At 38.6% G+C, this 20,752-nt stretch overlaps 1 protein-coding gene across 1 annotated transcript in view; it reads right to left on the bottom strand.

Annotated features, from left to right (window-relative positions):
* tgfb2 (transforming growth factor, beta 2) overlaps nt 1–20,752 on the bottom strand; it is a 56,293-nt gene that overhangs the window by 6,251 nt on the left and 29,290 nt on the right. The window contains exons 2-5 of the mRNA XM_067602530.1: nt 8,640–8,803; nt 4,481–4,613; nt 4,266–4,376; nt 1,316–1,490 (exon numbers count right to left, since the gene is read on the bottom strand). Coding sequence (XP_067458631.1) covers nt 1,316–1,490; nt 4,266–4,376; nt 4,481–4,613; nt 8,640–8,803 — 583 coding nt within the window. The remainder of the gene's footprint in view (nt 1–1,315; nt 1,491–4,265; nt 4,377–4,480; nt 4,614–8,639; nt 8,804–20,752) is intronic.

The raw sequence follows: 20,752 nt of genomic DNA, 5'->3' as shown, positions 1-20,752 counted from the left end.
TTCATTTTCAGTTTGACATCCAATTAAAGTGGGTTAGCTGATGTGGATAAATGGTTGGCTTGTTTACAACCTGATCATCTTACTGCTTGTGTTTCTTGCCCTATTAGACCTACTTTGAGCAAGTGAATTACTGTCTGTTGTTAACTAACAAGTAGGCAGACTTCCTACTTCAACTTTGACCTAGAGTTTTGCTGCCTGACCCAAACCTGAAAGGGGCACAAAGTTTTGGGGCAAGTTCAGGCCATTTTGTTGTTTTAAGCTTCAGGATTGGGTCAAGTTTGGTTATTTTCAAAAGTAATTTATTAAGAAATATCTTTCTCTCTCTGATTGCGCCAACTATCTGCATCCTGCAAACAAGCAAAAGAGCGCAACCAATACATTACATTAGCCTGGTGCACTTGATGAAATGAAACAAAAGCAGCACTTTGGGCCTTTGATTGGGCTCGAGTCTCAAATTTGGCTGTAGCAGTTGGGTTCGGGGGGTTTGGGTAGAAATGCGGGTACGGGCCTTGTTTTGGTCTCAGTTTTAGGCACGTGGAGAAGTCTGCTTTGACCTGCTGCACTTATTGTAGTTGTGCACTTATAGTTTTCCTGTGTAATGAGGGCTTATTTGAAAGTGAGCACACATTCTGTTTGACCTCGAAATAAAGTGGTTTTAATGATCTGGATAGATCCTGACTGCGGATGATCAGCTGGTTGTATGAAAATTTAAACACTGATGTGCTTTTATGATGTGATGAGTAATATTATAGTGGCATACATTACAAGTAGTACTATATCATTTTTTATCACTTGTGTGAGTAGAGAATTTCTTCCAGTACTCTGTGGGAAGATTTTACTCAGCAGCCTATAAAAGTTGTAATGAAGCCTACCTCACTCTGCCTTAAGGAGCAGCTACCACACAATGGAATTTCATTACTATGGCTTTCCATGGAGAGTTTTATGCCTATAGACACAGACTGTGTCTTTGTGTTGTGTCAACACAACTAACGTCAGTTCAATGCAAATAGCAGGACAATGCGTCACTATCCAAGAAATTCTAACAAACTGTTGCCATGGCGGAAAAGCTCATAATCACTGTCACTGGATTTTGTTGTCTATATGACTTTACAGCCAAAGTATAAGACCCTATGTGCAAACATCAGGGGAGCTTTTGGCTGCTTATCACTAAATAAAAATAGCTACTAACAGCTCATATTACAGGAAAATTTAAGCATGATTTCTGACACCTCAGGCAGACCTTAATTTCTGGGCCTCTTCTGCTGAGGTATGTGATGTGGACGAGTGTGAGTCTGGTCTAATTCTAGCTCAGTACCTGGAGCAGTAGGCAGCGTCCAGGGCTCTCTTGGATCGATGGTTCTTATGCTGGGACTGGGACTCCAGCCGGTATGAAGGCAGCAGCATAAGGAGAAGGTGTGGAGCCCGAGCACTGTGCCGCCGCTTCTTAAATACCTTCAGGTCACCACCACGGATGAAGCTGTCATCAATACCTGGAGACAGGACAGAGAGATCAACCAGCGGCATGTTACTGCATGTAAGTATTGGTGTTAATGGCAAAAGGAGTTAACAGATCAAAACATCTGATTTAATCTAATAATAATCTAATCATATCGAATTCTTAAGACTATAGGTATTAATAAGCTTCAAACAAAGTGTTTTTCAGGATGTGGAACCATGACCAGGTCTGACAATTTCTATTGTAAGCAGGATTTTAAATTGAACTCAAGCTCTAATATTTCATCATTCACTAAAGTACTTTTGTCATTTTTCATGTGTACAATCGAGTGCGACACCATGAATCCCTTTCTGGAAAGCCTTAAGAGTCTTCAGCCATGCTAGAGGCTCTGTAAGACTGCAGCTAGACAGAGTGGCTTTGTTAGCATAAGCAATATTATTAGCAGTGAAGACAAAGTTCAGCTGAGGCTGATGGGAATGTCATTAGTTTTGCAGGTATTTGGTCATGAACCAAAGAATTGGACAAATAACAGTTCTGATCCGATTATGATCATAGATGTAAAATCAGGGTCACAAAAGCCAAATAAAATTCATCCTCTGGGGACCATGTATGTCTATACAAAATTTGTGCCAATTCATCATATAGATTTTTATATACTTCACTGGATATGTGAAAAGTTTGACCTGCTGGCAGAAAGAGGAAATGTCAAGGGATCAAGGCAACTCAAGTCATCAAGATGCATCCTCTGGAGACCTTCAATATGTACTAAATTTCATGGTAATGAATCCTAAAGTTGTTGAGATATTTTAATCAGAACCGAATAGCTTAACCTGCTGGTGATGTTAGATAGTAAGTCAGAAGTTCATTCATCATTAAGATTAATCCTCTGGGACCCATGAATGTCTGTACAAAATTTAATGTCAATGAAATCTAATATTTGTTAAGATATTTCAGTCTGGACCAAAGTAGTGGACCAAGCCACACCAGTAGTGTGGCTAAAAACATTTACTGGTTTAAACAGAATACCCAACAAGCTAACATTTACTCATTCTTAATAGAACAGCTAAGAGTTTTGACTGCTGATTAGAAAGAAAAAGGCCATTCTGATGTAGCCCCAGTAAACCTGTCAGTTCAAAACACTAATATTAAACACTTTAACCCCTGAGAGCATAAGCCTGGCAACATTCTAAATTCTTTTTGTCAACAAATCCTATGTGTAGACTCAAGCCTAATCACTACTACTAACAAGTTTTACTTGTGTATCCAAAGCCTGATATATCTTATTATATCTGTGCCATAGAGCTCCATTAAAATACATTTGTGTTTAGTTTAACTGTAGTTTATTTTGACTCATTTCCACACACACTGTTCTGCTGCTGGAAATACTCACCAGACCACCAAATGTGGATTAATCTGCTGCTGAAAATAGTCCCCAACAAATTTACTAAAATGTACCAAACCAATGTGAACCAACAGGCAATTTCTCTTGAATGCTGGCAAAGCCCTTCTCATCTGATATGTAAGTCATTATTAATTATGAAGATACGACGAGATACTAATAATATCTTAATACAAGAGAAATATCTGCAACTGAAATTAACCTGGATGATAAAGAGAAACACATGTTGCGCTAATGCAAGCCAGGCTGCCCATATCACCAATGAGCAAGAGTTTAACTGGGTCTATAGATTTCATTATGATATGAACAACCATAAACCAAGTCAAGTAAAGTATCTTCTAGTAATCAGCTAAATAGGATACATGAGCTAACAGACAACCCTCAAAATTACTCCAACCTCTTGGGGAAAATGTGCCTAAAACCAGTTCAGCCAATATGGCCATCACTTGTACATTAGCAAGAAGGGAAGCACATGCCCGACAACATCACAAGAAATGAGCTCAACTGCTACATGAGTTTGATTGATTAATACCTATGCAAATTAATTCACATTGCAAGTGAATACATGCTTATATGCAAATGGATACACATACAGTACATTGCATGATATCCAAAAGAGTACACAGAGTTTCAAAAGCAAACAGCAAACTGAGGAGTCGGCAGCACAGCATCACCTGCAAGCATGTGGAAGCCATAAACACCAATAATTCATACTCCTCACAAATGAATCTGAACAGCAACAGCACAGCAGTGGAGCTAAACAGGCAACATACATAAAACTATGCAGCCTTATAGTTTACTGCAAATGGCAAACAACACGGTCTGTACTGAACCAAAATATGCAATGCCACTGGCAATGAAGGATGTACAAGCAGCTCAGCAGCAGATACTTAGCTCAGACCCCAGCATAATGGTGAGTTGAAATCCAGTGAACAGACCCCTGATGGAGTGGTCATGTTCCGACAGCAAACACAAGAAAACTCGGCTTCTGTCCTGGTTTCTGAACTGACAGCTGTTTGAGTGCACAGACAGTGGCGCCACTCACCAAGATTATTTACTCCTTTATAAAGTCCAAAACCAGGGGCACCAACTTGTCAGCTGCAGCAGCAAACTGCATTGGCAAAAGCATGAGTAATGTTTTGTAAAAACTACAGTGATCAGCTGTTTAAGGAATTGACTGAGCCCTTTTGAAACTATATATTTGTGAGTCATTTTTAGAGATTTACATCTTCAGAAGAAACCAATGGACTTGGAGCTGGGGAGGTAGGGAAGTCAGAAAGCATTACTGAGAGATGGACTAACACGTTTTTGGTTTTGGTCTTTTCATGAGATTTGCTGACAATAAGAAAATATAGAACAACACCAGACTAACCCTTTAACATTCCCTAACAATTTTTCGAATCAAATAACCTGCAAACCGTGCCTCCAGCTCCTCACTCTTGTTGGGAATAATGTAGTTATTTGATGGTACAAACGTGCAGCATGGGCAGTGCAAGCTGATCTTGAATCCACTGTTTCTGTCTGTGGAGAGACAAAAGTCATGACAAGGTGATGTAACAATGTAGCACATGTAATAAGTGATGAGTAATGGGCTACAGTACATCATAGGAGGAACATGCACTCACCTCTGTGGTTCAGCCATTCACTCACCGCCTCTGTCACATCAAAGGACAGCCACTCCCCCTCCGTCTGTGTTCGTACCACCTTGCTGTCAATATATCGCTGTGTTGGGGATGTCAGGTCTTTGTGTGCTAAAATCTGTGGACAATAGAGAGGCACAAGAGGAATGTGTGAAACAAATAACAGATAACTGCACTAAGATGATTAAAAAAAGTTTCTCTCATGGTCTTGAAGCTGTCTCAGTTGGTAAGAAGATGTAGAATACCCAGAGCTATATTGACCACAGTCCTGTCCAACAAGTCGTCAAACCTTGATGACACAATAGGTTGTTTGTAATTGAGTGTTTTCTGATCTGGCACCCCTATTGGTAGGATGTTGTTGTGTTACTGTACCTGCCAAAATACTTATCACCGTTATAAAAACAATTCACACAAGCATCAGCCATGGCATCTCTTTGGTTAATGTTTGGTTAGGTTTAGGCAACTTAAACTAATTGGTTTACGTGATCATGGTTAAAAAATTCAAACGTTATGTTGGTAGGAGACATGATACTAACTGCAGTTTGCATTGTCAAACTCAGACATTTCTTGCCATCCACCTTGTCTTTCTCCCTAAGCGATTTTGAACGTCCACCTTGATTTAATCCCCCTCAGAAGTTTTGCAGCATCACAAAACATCACATTAAGTGGCAGTGAATGTAGGCAGTGCAGCCAGTGCAGCTGCACCAGGTCGTCCATTGGCCCATCATGGCATTGCCCCTGCTGTCCCATTAATTCATATTGTGTGCTAATTAAGAACACCAGTTACAAATGAAATTAATTTGTTTGATAATTGTATTCATAATTGAATTCACCACCTAAATCTATATCTTAAAGGACTGACAACTTAATAAAATGCTTGGACTACACTGTTGTCCAAATTCAAGCAGATATTAATGATGCTAGGTTTCTAAATAGATGCCTGGATAATATTTCAATAATATTCTATGCCTCTACATTTCTATGCCTGCTGTCATAACATAACTTACAATACATCAACACAGAAGGCACACAAGCGGCAACAGTAGCCTTGGAGGACTGTTGGTTGAACCATCAGTTGAGGTCTAGCAGCCTGCTCTTTTCTCTCTGATTGATTGGCCAGGTCTGGGAGGAGCAGTGAGAGCGGAACCAGATGCTGGACAGACCTCTGTTATTCTGCAGTCCTTCAGAACCATGTGTTTACATTGGCTCACCTTGCCTAATGTGTAAAACACTATTCCTGCTGCTTTCACTGAGATCTCCTGTTAGGGCCGCTGTAGTAACCCTGATAGAGGACAGTGAAGCTCAGTCACAAACAGTACATCAGAGGTAGAAGTTGAAGATGAAAAGCACTTTGATGAGAAGTAAAATGAAGTTAGTCAGATGCTATGACCGTAACAGTCAGATCCTTAACCTAGCTGAACACTTATGGGAGGTTTTGAGATTATGAAGTGAAACTCTCCACCACCATCATCAAAGCACCACACGAGGAAATATCTGTTTGAAAGATCTTTGACAAGGAGCACAAAAGCCCTCTTTAAATTTAATACATTTCACAAAATTTCATTAAAAAACATTTTCGATGCTATTTATGGTATGTTCTCTGCTGCAGTCATTCTGTAGTCGTTGTAATGTATTTACATTCAGTAATTACCCTTCTACATACTAGTAGTCTTCATTGTTAGTGGTGGACTTCGCATGTAGTAGTATGTAGTATGTAGTATTTGTAGTAGTAAATCCTGTCATATCAGAGGTGTATTAAGTTACTGTTAATGCAAACCCAACATTTACTACTGCTGTTGCTTCACATTAAAAGCATTTAACTATTGAAACACAGGGTGGCTTTTATTGTGAGGCAGCCACAGGAAAACAATGTATTTGTCACAGAGGTTAGCGTTGACAGCCATCGTTCATCAATAATGCATTAAGTAATAATTGCATCAAGTCAATGATCATTTTTAGTGAATCAGATTTAAATATTGCAGGGACCAATGGAACAGTCAGGTGCAGCCACAGTGAGCCGTTAGATGAAGAGCTGCAAGTGACAGGCTGCACACCTCCAACTCCTGAGCAAGGTCACCAGAATTCTGTGACTTGTAGAATTAAAATGTAGTAAAATACACATAGTATGCTCATGATGAGTGATCAACTGCAACAAATTTAATGTAATTTAAAGTTATCTTAACCAAAGTGTGTACTGAATTTTGTAATCTCATAATTTAATGTTTTAATTTAAAACTAAAACCATTACAGTAACTATTTACAGTTTTACCTTGTGGAACTATGTCAGAAATGGTGCTTCACCTTGATGTAGAAAAGAAAAAAAAAACCTTGTGCACCACACATTTAGGTCTCAGGAGTCATTTGGCTGTAAGATCTATAGATACATCTCCAGGATATTTATCACAGCAGAGTCCAAACTCCACCTCAGGGGCTGAAATATTTCTAGATGAGGTGTTACGTTTTGCTATGTATAGACATGAATAAGTGAGTGTGTGTGTGTGTGTGATGAATGTGTATGAGGTCGATGTTATCGGGTCTCCCTCTTTGTACCGGTCTGTCCCTTCCTCCCTCACACATTTACAGGCGCTGTGTTTGCGTGAGAAAATCTCCCTGTTTGGAGCTGTGTTTAGCCCAGCTGTCATCTCCTTGTCTGGATGTAAACATAGCATTTGAACTGGCTGGTGCAGACAGGCTGACAGACAGACAGCCCAGGGTGACTACAGGGCCAAATCACTAACCTGAATTCTTTACTGTGTTCAAAACACCATTATCATCCATGGACCCTTGTGAACAGTACCACACTCACATTTAGAATGTGCATTACAGTTGTTATTCTAGTATTCCAGACCCTGGCGTTTCTCCAGTTTTTTTTCTTCTGGTGCTGCATAATGCTGTGTTATTCATGCATACTGCCCTTCCTAAAGATTACTTGCCAATCAAATACGCTGACCAAAGCCTTTTCTTTGGCATTTGATGAAGCTTGAGTTTATGTAGGTGCCTGCAGCCACAGTAAGTGTGTCTGTCACTGCTTATGCTAATTACTGTATCCTGTACACCAAAACATTTTTTTTCTAAATATACAGTAATGCTCTGTCATTTTGATGATCTCATCTGTGTTTGTCAACATAGAAACAGCAGTATCCTGGGCAAAATATACATCCTATAGGTTTATATTGTTGCTGTCAATTTGTTTTTCTCAGCTGCCATTGCTATGGAGAAGAAGCCAGTCAGAGGCACAAATCAGGTTGCCAGGTTGTAAAAAGTCTCTTTATCCTCTGTAGAGATGTAACAATTAGTGGATTAATTGATTTGTTGATCAACAGAAAATTAATTAGTACCAATTTTGATATAATTGAAAAGTCATTTTTAAAGCAAAACACTCAAATCATTTTCTGGTTTCAGTTTCTCCAATGGGATCTTTAGCTTTTTTCTGTTGTTTAATTATTAAGAAAATAATTCAGCAGATTGAATGGCAATAAAAACAATGATTTCTTTTAGCCCTAACCCTTTTATTTTGTATTATTACAGCTATAAATATGGATAATCCACTGATAAATGCTGGTGGGTCTGTAGTATTTACAACATTCCACCAAGTCCGCAGTTGTAAATATTAATAAGTTGTTAATAAATGGATTATGGTCCAGATGCCATGCAGCTGTTTTCCAGTAGGTAAGTGGTTGATGAGTCAATTTGGACATCTTGCTGACGAATGAAAGAATGTTCCTAAAATGATTAATGAATCATCAGTAAAGCCAATTTATGAAGCCTTTATGAAGAGTGCCTTATTAGATATTCACAATGTTCATCTTTTGAACAGATAATTCAACCAGAAGAGTTTCATGCCCATCTAATTTGTGGGTGTGCTCCAACTGTCAGTCACCTAACACTGATAAACAGACATTTACTTCTAGAACCCTGGAAGCCCAAAACACTGTAACTTCTCTGATGGAGGTTTATATAAAATGCTGTTGTTTTATTGACATTTCTTGTACTGTTTCAGTGTAAAATGGGAAAATAATGTCTAAATATTATTATTTATTTCATTATGACTCAGAAGTAAATCAACTGTCCTTCCTTGCCTGAATTGATCCCAATAGTAACTCTTAAATCATTTTAGAGAACCCAGAGGAAAGTGTGTGTGTACCTGGTATAGCTCAATGCGCTGCTCAGACACTCGAGCCCCAGGGTTTTGAAGACGGAAGATCCTGAGCTCAGCCTTCACCAGGTTGGAGGCGTTCTTTTCCATGGAGGACACATCAAATGTCAGCCGCCTGAAGTAAGGGTTGAAGTGTGTAGGAGAGATGACATCTAAAACAAAGGAGAGAAACAGGTGATTTCTAGATACTGAGAAAGGTGAAAGGTTCAGTTTGACATGTAGGCATTAAGCTGATGTTCTTATCAATGTGATCTACAGTGAAATAACATCCACAACAACAATGTTGACAATGACCATATAAGTAGGTGATGAGTGATTTTCTGTAACTCATACTAAAAATTTCATAAAAAACAGAAACAGATTTCACTCTTCAACTAAAGCTTTAGAAATAAAAAAGCTCATATAAAATGCTTTGCAAACAGCACACCTGCATTTAGATTAGACAGGTATATAATGTGATATAAAGTAGAGAACTGAAGTTAATCCCCACTTTCATCGTTGTTTGTGTTCCTAGCCTTCATTGCACATTTTTGCTTTAAACTCTCTCTGAATAGTTGAAATATGACAATGATCCTCTGTGTTAGTCTAGTTACAGTCTAATGTAAAACAGTATATTGTACTTATCAGTATTAGCCAAATTAGAGCACCCTGTTATGTTAATGGAAAAGAAATTAAAAAAAAACATTTAAAGACAAAACAATGACCATTTTTTTGGCATATGCATTTAATCCCATTAGTCTTGGCCACTGTTTTCTAAATGAACCAAATGAGCCATGAACTAAACTATGAGCTAAATGAGCAACAACAGCTGCATTTTGACGCGCATCATAGGTTGGTGTACGCCAACTGTCCAAATGTTGATGCGCGTCAAATCTTTTTTTTTCTCTGTTCAAAACAAGCTTAAAAACCTTTTTATTCAAAAAGGCTTTTTTTTTTTTATCTTAACTCTTGTTATTTTCTTTATTTTACTGTATATGTTATATGTTTTTAATGCTGTGGCACTTTGAGTTTCACTGCAAATGAAAAATGCTGTACAAATTCAATGCTTTATTATTATTAACTCTCTATAAATGCAGCAGTTTGATCATTTCGCCAAATGTATGTTTAGATATTAATCTCGACTACTTTGTCTGTCCGTATGACCTGCAGAGGCTGAGATATCCCTAGTACAAGTCAAGTCACATATTTGTAGCCTCCAAGTCCAAGGTCAGACTGATGACATCACTATGACATCATTGGGGTTATTCTCTTGACAAAGCCCCTCTAGAGCCACAGAGGACATTATACAACTGTTTTCACAGAATAGTACTCCCAAAGACCAATAAACTGGTCTTGAGGTGTCAAATCTGTGGAGTGCCTCTTTAACGATCAGTTTGAATGCTAAATATTACTACAGGCATCAGACTTTTACTGTGAAAGCCAGACCAGTGGAACCCTGACACCCACACACTCCCTCAGTACAACAGCAGCCATGCACAGTAGCAGCAGCACAATCCCCCTCATACACTACTTAGAACCATGTGTGTGGAAGTGTTTGACAGACGCTTACACAGGACTGGGGTGACACGCGCAGCACTGACAGCCATATGTGTTGCCATGTCTGACAGATGCTGCGGAACACACACACATGAACAACGTAATACTGGAAACCATGTGTGTGGTGAAGGAGTGTTTGACAGTGTCCCACAGCATGGTGAATTAGGAGGCCCGGAGGTCTTAAATTGATGGCTGTAACGTAAGGCAGAAGTCAGGGATTAGCAAGACACTGTGGTTTGTTTAGAGAGAGTATACAACCACAGCAACCAGCGAGACAGATGGACTGGGACCAGCTGAGAGAGGCAAACACACAGAGAGAGAGCGAGAGAGAGAAGGAAGAAACTGTTTTTTCACACAATTTTTTAATATGGTTGAATATGACCGTTAATATATATATATATATACATATATATATATATATATATATATATATATATATATATATATATATATATATGTGTGTGTGTGTGTGTGTGTGTGTATGTATATATATATATATATATATATATGGAAAATAACAATGAAGGGAGAAAAAAAAAAAGGACAGAAACAATCAACAGCAGTACTGTCTCAATCTGATGAGTATAAGACAAGTTCTGAATTTTTATGTACACATATCCTCAATGGAAACAGTAAGTTATGTATGATGTGATGCAAATTGTGTCAGGTCAGTCAGGTGACCGATTAACTTAGTGGGGTAAAAAAGTATTTCTACACAAATTCAGATGCTGTTTGCACCTGTCGAGAGCACATGCTCTGTTCTTATATGAATACTTCCTTTACACCACTGTTATAAAGAAAGACTGACATAAAAGCCAATAATTATTCTTCCAATATCCGTACTATATCAATAGCAGTACTGTACCTCCTGCACATTTGTGTGTTCCCAGAATCACTTGTCATTCACTTGTCTTGGTGTTCTCAATTGGAATCCTTTTTATTTGCTTGATATGAAAAAGTTTCACACTGAGTGGATTTAAAGTGTCTATGTGAGAGACTAGACAGCAGAAATCCACTGCAGCAGAAAGGTTTACTGTGTCTGATTCAGCATCTGACTGTTTGTCCAGCCAACTCTCAGGATTCTCACAGCCACCTGTGAAATACCTCTGCTGCTGTTGTGTTTCAGCATGGCTGTCTCCAGTGTCCATCTCTCTCCCTATCTATCCTTACAGTTTCTACAGCAATGTGCAAACCTGGGAACGTTTTTCAATCTTATTTTTTTTAAATGTTGCACCACATTTACTCCACCCAGGAGTTGTAAATATAAAACAGCCCTGAATCTCCCGAAAACCAATGTTTTGTTTTTATTATTCCTCTATCCACCTATTCTAGAAACCACCTACCCTATTCAGAGTCAAACACCCTGGACAGGCCTCCAGTCTATCACAGTGCTGACACACACACATTCACACCTACAGTAATCTGCATGTATCTGGATCTGAGGAGGCTGGTCCATAGAGGCAGAGGAGGTTGATTCTCCTCTATTTTAAAACCATTACCAAATATAATAACAAATATAATTCATATAAACCATTACCAAATCTCAGAATCATTTATAAAATAATTTTTCTCTCTTCTTTGGAAAAGATCCATTTTTGAAATTCTGATCAACAGTAATACATGCAGTGCAGGGAAGAGGAGAAAGGACAGTGTGTGTGAAGCGGTGAGAGGAGAGCAGAGGAGGACGGGCTCCTGCTGTCCTCCTAAGGGTGACATCTCTTCTATCAATTTAATGTACTTCATTTTTTCATGCTAATCTGTTATTGGCCAAATCATGTAAAATGATGCTCCAACAGAGGACCTTCCTCAATAACCACTCAACAACCAGAATACTATATTGACATTGCGTTGGTGCAGTGACAGTTTCCAAATTTCATCTTCAATTTTCTACCAATGTATGCAGTAAAGTGATAGATAGATTAATACAGTAGCATATTAGAAAAGATATTATGTGCAAATTGTGAACTACTTTTAAACACATCACTGAAAAATTACATTTTATTTGGGCCTGTTCAACAGAGTCCACATGAGATTTGCAGAGACAAAATGTTCTCTTCTTTTGACTCTGGGTAGTAACCAAGTATATTTCCCAACCTGTGAAACTGTTCCATTAAGTCCTATTGAAAATATGTCCAAAAAATCTGTATGCAAAATCAAAATCAAGCACGTTAGTAACAAGATGAAGGGGGCATACCACTTAACCGCAACATCCCTGGTTCGATGGCAGCTGGGGACCTTTGCGGCATGTCAGAACCCCTCTCTCTCCCTTCATTTCCTGTCACCATACTGTCTACAAAATAATCTTAAAATATACAGCTATACTAGCAGCTATGCTAACATGGTCACAATGACAATGCTAACATGCTGATGTTTAGCAGGTGATTGGTGGTTGCCATATAACCAGAACTACTCCTCTATGGGAAGCTCTTGACCTGAATGAACTCTAAAGCAGTTCTTTGATCAAACTCCACATAATCACACATCAACATGTTTAATCCCTGTGTTCCTTCCGGTGCTGATCAGTGGCCAACATTAACCAGTATGCAGTGCGAGCAGTAGAGGCATGATGAGCCAAAACTAACGATGCTCTTGTTCGTTTCCTTCCCATCCGTCAACAGAGAAAGTCACACTTCCAGCTCCCGGAGGACCAGCTGAAGGAGGACTGTTTACACAAACTGCAGCACAGCCTCATGAATGAGTCCGCTGTGCTTTAACACAACACTGGCTGCATTGAGCAGAGGTTCAGGGGAGAGCTACAGCCACACTGACATATGCTGTGGATGGAACACACACACACACGCGCATGCGCATAACCACTATACCTGATAGACATTCACAAATATAGCTCACTACCTTTGTTGGACTGATATCTGCCTTCTATAATGTGACACTAAAACCTTCACTGAAACCCAGACTTAGCAACTTCTTATGAGAAGTGAGATGTGACACAGGTTTTACTTTGCTCACTGAAATAATCTGTGTGGTCTGATCATGAATGTATTAGGAGAGCTGGATATGGCGCCGCCACTCAGACCTGCTGCTACTTTTTCCTATTGGTTATTGTGGTACTGCAGAAGAACATCCACTATGATCCAAAAGAGCATTTTTACTATAGACCACCATTATAAAAGTAATGGTAATGGTGGTAAAACTGTTGACAGGACACCTCAAACTGCAGTCAAAGTCAATTATTACTCTGTCTACTCTGAATTTTTAATCCATGAAGGTTTTACATTTGTAAAACCTTTCAAGAGTCTAGAAAAGTGATTTAAAATTCTGTAACGTTATCCCAAGGAACTTGTGGGCAGGGCCAGAGAGAGAAACACTACTGTGCATATTCAGGTTCTGTATGCATACTAGGCTAGAGCTGATATTTCAGTGTGTCACATCCATTGGTAATCAGCATTTCATTTTCAGGTTGCTTCTTTGGCTTGTAAACATTATCTGTCACTGTAAACAGTAGTGTTTCTGAATTTTAGTTATTTCTAACTTGGACTAAACCCAAACAGATTTGATAAGGGATTGAAAATGGTTTCAGATTCAATACTGGAATTAGATTCAATAAAATGCTATAGAAACCCAACTCCACTCTCTGACTGATAAAGTTTGCAGTCAGTGCCAGCTTGGATATTGACTGTCATCCTGTTATTTGCGTCTATATGTGTGAACATTCCATTCAGCATTTATTAGAGGGAGTGATAGTTGGATCCTCAATGGGCTTCATTTTAGTAAAAGGCCAATTAAGTAATTTGTTGGTCTATTTATTATGGACTTCCAAAAAAATAATACTGTACTTGTCATATATTCATGAATAATATTCAATAAAAATAGTTTGCTGAGCAGTAAAGACAGTGCAGTAAGTGGACTGTCATTTGAAATACACTTGAGTGTTCTAGTAAAGTGAGATCAACAGGGAAATTCCGGGGGTTGGTTGAGGGTGTGGGGCATAAGCATGACTGCCTGCAGGCAGCAGAGTCAGCCCACATTACCACTGATTTATCCAAACTTGACATGAAAATGATCCAGTACAACTGGCGCCGCTGTGGTCTGTCACACACACACACACACACACACACACACACACACACACACACACACACACACAGCAACATGGATGCTGCTCTTTCATGCAGTTCCTCCCTCTGACAGAAAAGCTGATGTCACATGAGAGCTGTCACACACAGCCGACACAGGGCCCCTGACTCCTGTAATCAGTCACTTCATTACTCATCACTCCCATTACCTCACATACCAATGGCAAAGCACTAAAGCATGTGCTATGTGGACAAAACACAAGTACTACAGAGTTTATGTGTGGCTGCCCTGTTGGTCAACTTAATTGTTAAATGATGAGAACATGGATACCGAATCTATCTACTGTATGTGTCCTAATTCTTTGGCTCCAGGGCTTCATGTTAACACTTAAGGCCAGTAGTTCCCAACATGTTTGGCTTATGACCCTTTAAAAAGGTATGGTCAAAGTGTAATCCCCATCATCATCAGTTGCATATCTACCCATTGTGAACTGTTACCAATTCAACCAAAGACATTTTGGTCTTGTTTTGTTTTTAAAAGACCTCAAATGCCCAGGTTGCTATGAATACAATTTGCTGCAAAAAGCACCAAATCTTATGCCAGTTACTCTCTGTCAACACCAAATGTGTAACAGAAGAAGCACATTAACAACTTGCAAAAAAAAGAAGAAGTCATAACTCTTCCGCAAACACCAGCCGCACTTCAGCTGCATATTCAGATGTATTTTGGCAAATATGCTTAATAAATACATGTCAGCGATACAATAGAGAAAATTGTTATTTGGTTGAGAAAGCTGTGTTGAAGTATTTACGATGCAAAATGCCTTGTCTAGGGATTGTTTGTTATTTATGAGTGGGAGGAGGGGGTGCAAAACGGGGGAGGTACATCACATAATTTTTTAAGCACTGTGGAGGGACTTGTATTTTTTATTTTGGCTTAGAGGAGGGACTTACAATTTTAAATGGCTGCATTTTGTAGTCATTTTAAAAACATTTTTTCTTTTGAAACTTCATGTTTTACTGCTGTATGGTGATGGGACTCAGAAAATAATTCAGAGGAAATAAACCATTCACACCTGCCTATTCAGCCTGTGTTGGAATGTGAAGAGTTAAATGAAAGAAACCCCTTTTGTCAGCCTATCAGAATTTTGCACCTCCACAGTTGCTGGGAAGAAAATGCTGCTTTCAGCTCTGTGATTGGCGGTCCAGCTATAATTTTCATTCATTCATTCAAATTGACCAATCATAACCATATCTTCCCTCTAAATGGGCGGGTTTTATTGTTGCTACTTTATGACAAGTTCAGCCCACTGTGCTCTATGAATGGGTCCACACCATCACCACGCTGGTAAACCTGTGGTGCACCGAGTAGGCAGAGTCTGTACAATATTGGACACAGTTGTTGTTGCCGGCAGATCCGATGCCAAATTTCAGTGGCCAGAGCAGCGTTCACGTCACCACGACTAAATGTGCCACACAAGTCAAGGGAGATTGACAAGACAGTGAACTGATGAATGTCATTCAGGTTTACATAAAATCATATTTTGAACATTACTGTCCATGCTGGCAATTATTTTATCTTTATTTTATATTTGGCTTTTGCCCTGTAGGCTGACATTGTTGTTTGTTTTGTCAGCTGATAGTTACGTGGTTGCTGCTGCTGGCTGACAGATTACACTCCATTTAAATAGTTTTCCTGGCCTTAGCTGTTACGTGTCAAGCAGTGCACCAGTGCACTGAAATGGAGCGGACACAATAACAAGCTAGCAGGAAAAAAACATATAAACAAGCTGGGAGTAACCATGGCTAGTGAAGATTATCCATGTCTTTTTCAAGGTTAACTTTTAATGAAAAATTGGAGTTAATCGGCAAAGGAAGACCTACACCAGAGATAATTTGGTGCAGAAAACCAAGACTTTCTTCAACTCCAGGATTTTGTTTTCAAGTAACTTTCGTTAATGCGATCATCAAAGGCAAAATTTTTTAAATCTATTATTCTGGCTGCTGCTGCCACTGTTGTGCATGTTATGGTTTATTTGGGAAAATGGTCATTAATATGCACATGTTGCTAATGTTGACTGTGCGCGCTGTGTTGTGTGTGCGTGTGTGATGTTTAGGCTTATTAATTTTTGTTAGTTTTGTGTGGTAAGAGGGGTGGCTGTCATGCACCCATATTCTGCTGAATGGTTATTTATGGTGGAAGGAGGGGTAATGCATTTTCTCCCAGTCACTCAGGGAGGCTCAAGGATAAATATTTGTAGCTCCTGTGACGGTCAAGTTAAAAAAAAAACAAAACAAAACTAAATCATACCCCAGCCACCACCCTCCCTCTGATAAATAACGGACAGTCCCCTGGTGGTTTTAAATCAAGCGTTTATGTGTGCATGTAGAAAGAAAATATGTATGACAGTGGTAGGCAAATCAAGCCAAATCTGGCCCTCACCTGACAATATTTGGCCCCCCGACAAAAGGAATTTTTACAGATTGCATCCAATCGTTTACATGACTCCTCATAAACCTACAGTAGAAAACAATGTAAACACAAGGTTCATGTAAATTCCTATAAATATGACCTTGTAACACCTTAAACTTACAAGATGTATGACACAGCTACATAACATAATTTGGCTTATCAGAACAGAACAGATTTGTGTCAATAACGGTACATTGTTTCAAACCATAAATGAAGCAGACCTCTGTTTATTGTGTGTAGAAAAGATATGTTAACATAAGATATGCTTGCTAAATGTCATATATTTAGTTAAATAGTTAAGTTCAAGCACTTTTTTCAGTATTTTTGGGGGGAGGGAGGGAAGGGATTAAAGAACGTTAAATTTTTTATAGACCAGTGTCTAATAAACCTTATCTAAAGCTTATGTAGCCTAAATGCATGATGTCTTCCAAGAGGTGGTAGGAGACAACGATGGAAGCAAGAGAGGCAGCCATGCAGCCAGAGGAAGTGCAGTATTGAGCTGAGCTTCTGCAAGTGAGGATGTCAGAGGGCAACAGTTGGTAAGAGTTGGGCTGGTTAACATGTGAGGAGAATTTACTGAAAATAAACTTTACTTCTTTGCATTTATCATGAATTAACTGTCATGAAACACTGTTTGAACCAACCTCAGTCATGGATTTGTTTTAAATACATACATTTCAATATCCCTTTTACAGTATCACAAAAGTATTCATTCCAGGCGTATATTTATTTAATCATTTGCAAAAATTACCTTTTATGAATTTGGGCCCCTGCCCCTCTAACATCTTCTGCATTCCCACTTACTAATGGGACATCTGCCCTCACATACAACCCTAAAACAGTTTTATAAATGCTATTCTTAAATGAAACAAAATAAATAAAAAAATATATTAAAAACATATTTGGTGGTTTTCCCCATGCCTGTGCAATGTCGGTCCCAATAAGCAGGGCTGAGAAAAATGTGGTTGAACATAGCTGCTGACCCCTCCCTTTAATGGATTTGTTTAAGTAGAAGCATATCTGTTCTGTCAGATGGACGGCTGGAAAACAGACACTTCTTGACATTGGCTGTAAAATGAACACTAGCAATGTCCATTCAAATCCTATTATTTCTGTACCAAAAGAACATCCCATGTATTCCAATGAGCCTTGTCTGTGGCCTGACTGGACAGCCTGTTGCATAGTAATGTAATAAACAACACAATGCAGTGGTGCCAGATGAGGCTGAGACTTGACCTTTTGCTGTCTGTCATTGTCTTTAACATTTCATCAAAGAAGTGAATGACATGTTGGTTGACATCATGATACTGTCTCCAGCAACAGACTTGACCACAACAACATACACTTATCTGTTCCTTTGTCAGATAGCATAAGCTCCATAAGAATGTCTGCTTTTATCATTTGTTTAATTCTCCCAAATCTTCCTGTGCTATCTAAACTATAGGTATATGTAATTCTGTCTATGAACATAAAGTATCAGGCATCAAATATTTTCTGAGATGGGCTTTCATAGGACAAAATCCTTCGGTAAGCTTTTGAGGTCTGACCTGCTGCATATCTTTAAGAAACCTTCACATGACATTGACACAGTACGATAATAAATTCCCCAAGCACAGTTTAAATAGTGAGCCGGAAGCAAAGCGAGGCCCATCTGTCAGTGACCAATCTATTTCAAATAATAAAACCCTGAACGTCTTCCTGCCTGAAGGACTTCGCAGTTCATAGGAAACCTGTGTGAGGATCCATCAAATGCAGGCTTCCTTCCTGAGGGGAGAGGGCTGGGAGTGCTGTGCTTGGCTGCTCTCAGCTCCCCTGGCCTGCTAAGTCTATGACTGGTGGCTTTGTCAGCAGAAACCACTGGCTTCATGGACCTCTTCCGCTCTCCAATGACAGAGTTAGCACCACTTTGAATGCTGGACTTCTGGCTAATCTGTCATTACTAGGCTACATGTTTTCCACATGAAATTCAATGTGAAAACAGCATTAAGCTACATTACACATGGGGGGATGATATTGGTGGGAGTGAAACCTATGATTAGCATAGTCAGTCTTAAATAATCTCTAATTGGGGTCATTTCTAGTAAACAGAATCACAGTATATTAAACTATGCCCTGGAAGGACATTAAAGTCCCCTGGGCGTCCCCAGTTTGGGAACCACTGCCTTTAGAAGCAATCTTAATCCAAGCAGCAGCTTTCGCTTTATTCACTCCTGAGGGAAAGGAGTCCATTACAGATGTATGATGTGTTTTTTTTTTTACAGGTTAAAGAAATTGTTTAATATTTTGGGAAAATCTTTAAGAGTGAGTTGGTTAGCCTAGATTGGTATAAAGAAGCAGGGGGAGACAGCTAACCTGGCTCTGTCCAAAGTTCAAAAATACACCTACCTACACAGAACAGCATTACATTTCTCTGTGTGTGTACAGATTTAACAAATGTGATATATGTTCATTAGTGAGCTTTAGAGATGTTGGTAGGCATATCTAAAAGTGGTTTGTGAAGAATAAGAGATACAATGTATCACTGAAAAAAATGAAAATGGATAATTTGATACTTAAGTGCTAATGAGTGATGGGCTAATGAATCATAGGAGTGCCATAAAAAAGAATAAATCTGTAAAAGAATATGAAAATAAATGTGGAAATATACAGACAAATTACAAAATATAAAAGATAATTATAAGAATTTTCATATATTTTCACATTTATTTGTTCATTTATTTCTGTATATATTTATTTATATATTTTTTTCAAAATATATATATTTATTTATTTTGCATATAAATTACTCATTTTTTCTGTACATTTAATTTTTTTTTTTTTTTTTGAAAGTTAATCAGGGATCCTTTGTAAGAAATTGAACAAAATACTAATAGCTCCATGGTAAATATCAGTTTTGTGGTGCACTGGGTGTTTGTCATCATATATGCATCTCCCTGTTTGTCAACGGATAAGTACAGACTTAGAGTTAGAGTTTTGATTGGTAACTGAGTCATCTTTGGTAACAGTTCTGCTGTGTAAGTGTAGTAATACAAATGTTTTTTCATTCTGTCATTGACCATCACAAAATATATTGCAAATTAAGTAGCAGACTCATAGCAGAACTGTAGTCAGAGCAGACTCTAGGTCTTGAGAAAGTAGTAAGTGGCTGGTATATATTAAATTTCATTATTAATGTTAGTATCTGTTTTAACTTCTCAGGTCAGCTAGCAACACGAAAGGATGGGCATCCAACACAGCAAACAGGCAGAAAAGAAGTGAAAGTTAATATAGAGAAAACAAAGATATGCATGCTATATCTTGGAAACATCCATGAAATTCTTATATATAGCACAATTTATAAGATTGATTGCTTTGTGAATGTGAAAAATGTGTTATGGGAACAATGTTTAAGGTAATACATGATTTTGTCATGTAGGCATAGATGACATAAGTTGAAGGATATAGGCAGTGTTTCAACTGTCATTAGGCTGCTGGTTTATTTGTACAACACAAAGAGTTAAACATTATAGCAGTCAAATAAATATGTAAAAACAGACTAAAAAAATAAAGCAGCAATTAAATACTGGTGCTATGGGTTTGAGAATTCTCAGCTGCCCTGCAGATGTCCATTTTGTCCAGAGCAATTGTCTTAACATTACTATTAAAAATTAAATTTCAAATAAAATGTTATATTTGCAGTAGTCATACAATGCAGTAAAATTAAATGAAATGTAGGCAGTAGTGTTCCAAGCAGAACACTAGGGACACACCCTGACCACAGCCCCAGATGGTCTGGACTTAGCCCCAGACCTTGTCAACTCCTAGAAACGCCCCTGGCCCACAGTGCTAACCAGCAGCACAGTTTCAGTGCAGTGACCCTCACCATGCAAAGTTTGTTTTATTTCCCGTTTTGGACAGAAGTGCAAGGGAATTCTGAATTGCTACGACAACAGCATTTGATTCTGTCTTCAGAGATTAAACAAAAGAAACAACCCATGACCACTGAGATGTAAGCTGTTACTTACAAGAGAACCTTACACTGACCAAGAATTTGAGAAAAAGCAAGGAGACACTAAAGC

Source organism: Thunnus thynnus, chromosome 10, assembly GCF_963924715.1.
Source record: "Thunnus thynnus chromosome 10, fThuThy2.1, whole genome shotgun sequence".
Taxonomy (NCBI): domain Eukaryota; kingdom Metazoa; phylum Chordata; class Actinopteri; order Scombriformes; family Scombridae; genus Thunnus; species Thunnus thynnus.
Note: the sequence above shows the minus strand (reverse complement) of the source record. Positions and strands in the feature narration are given on the sequence as shown.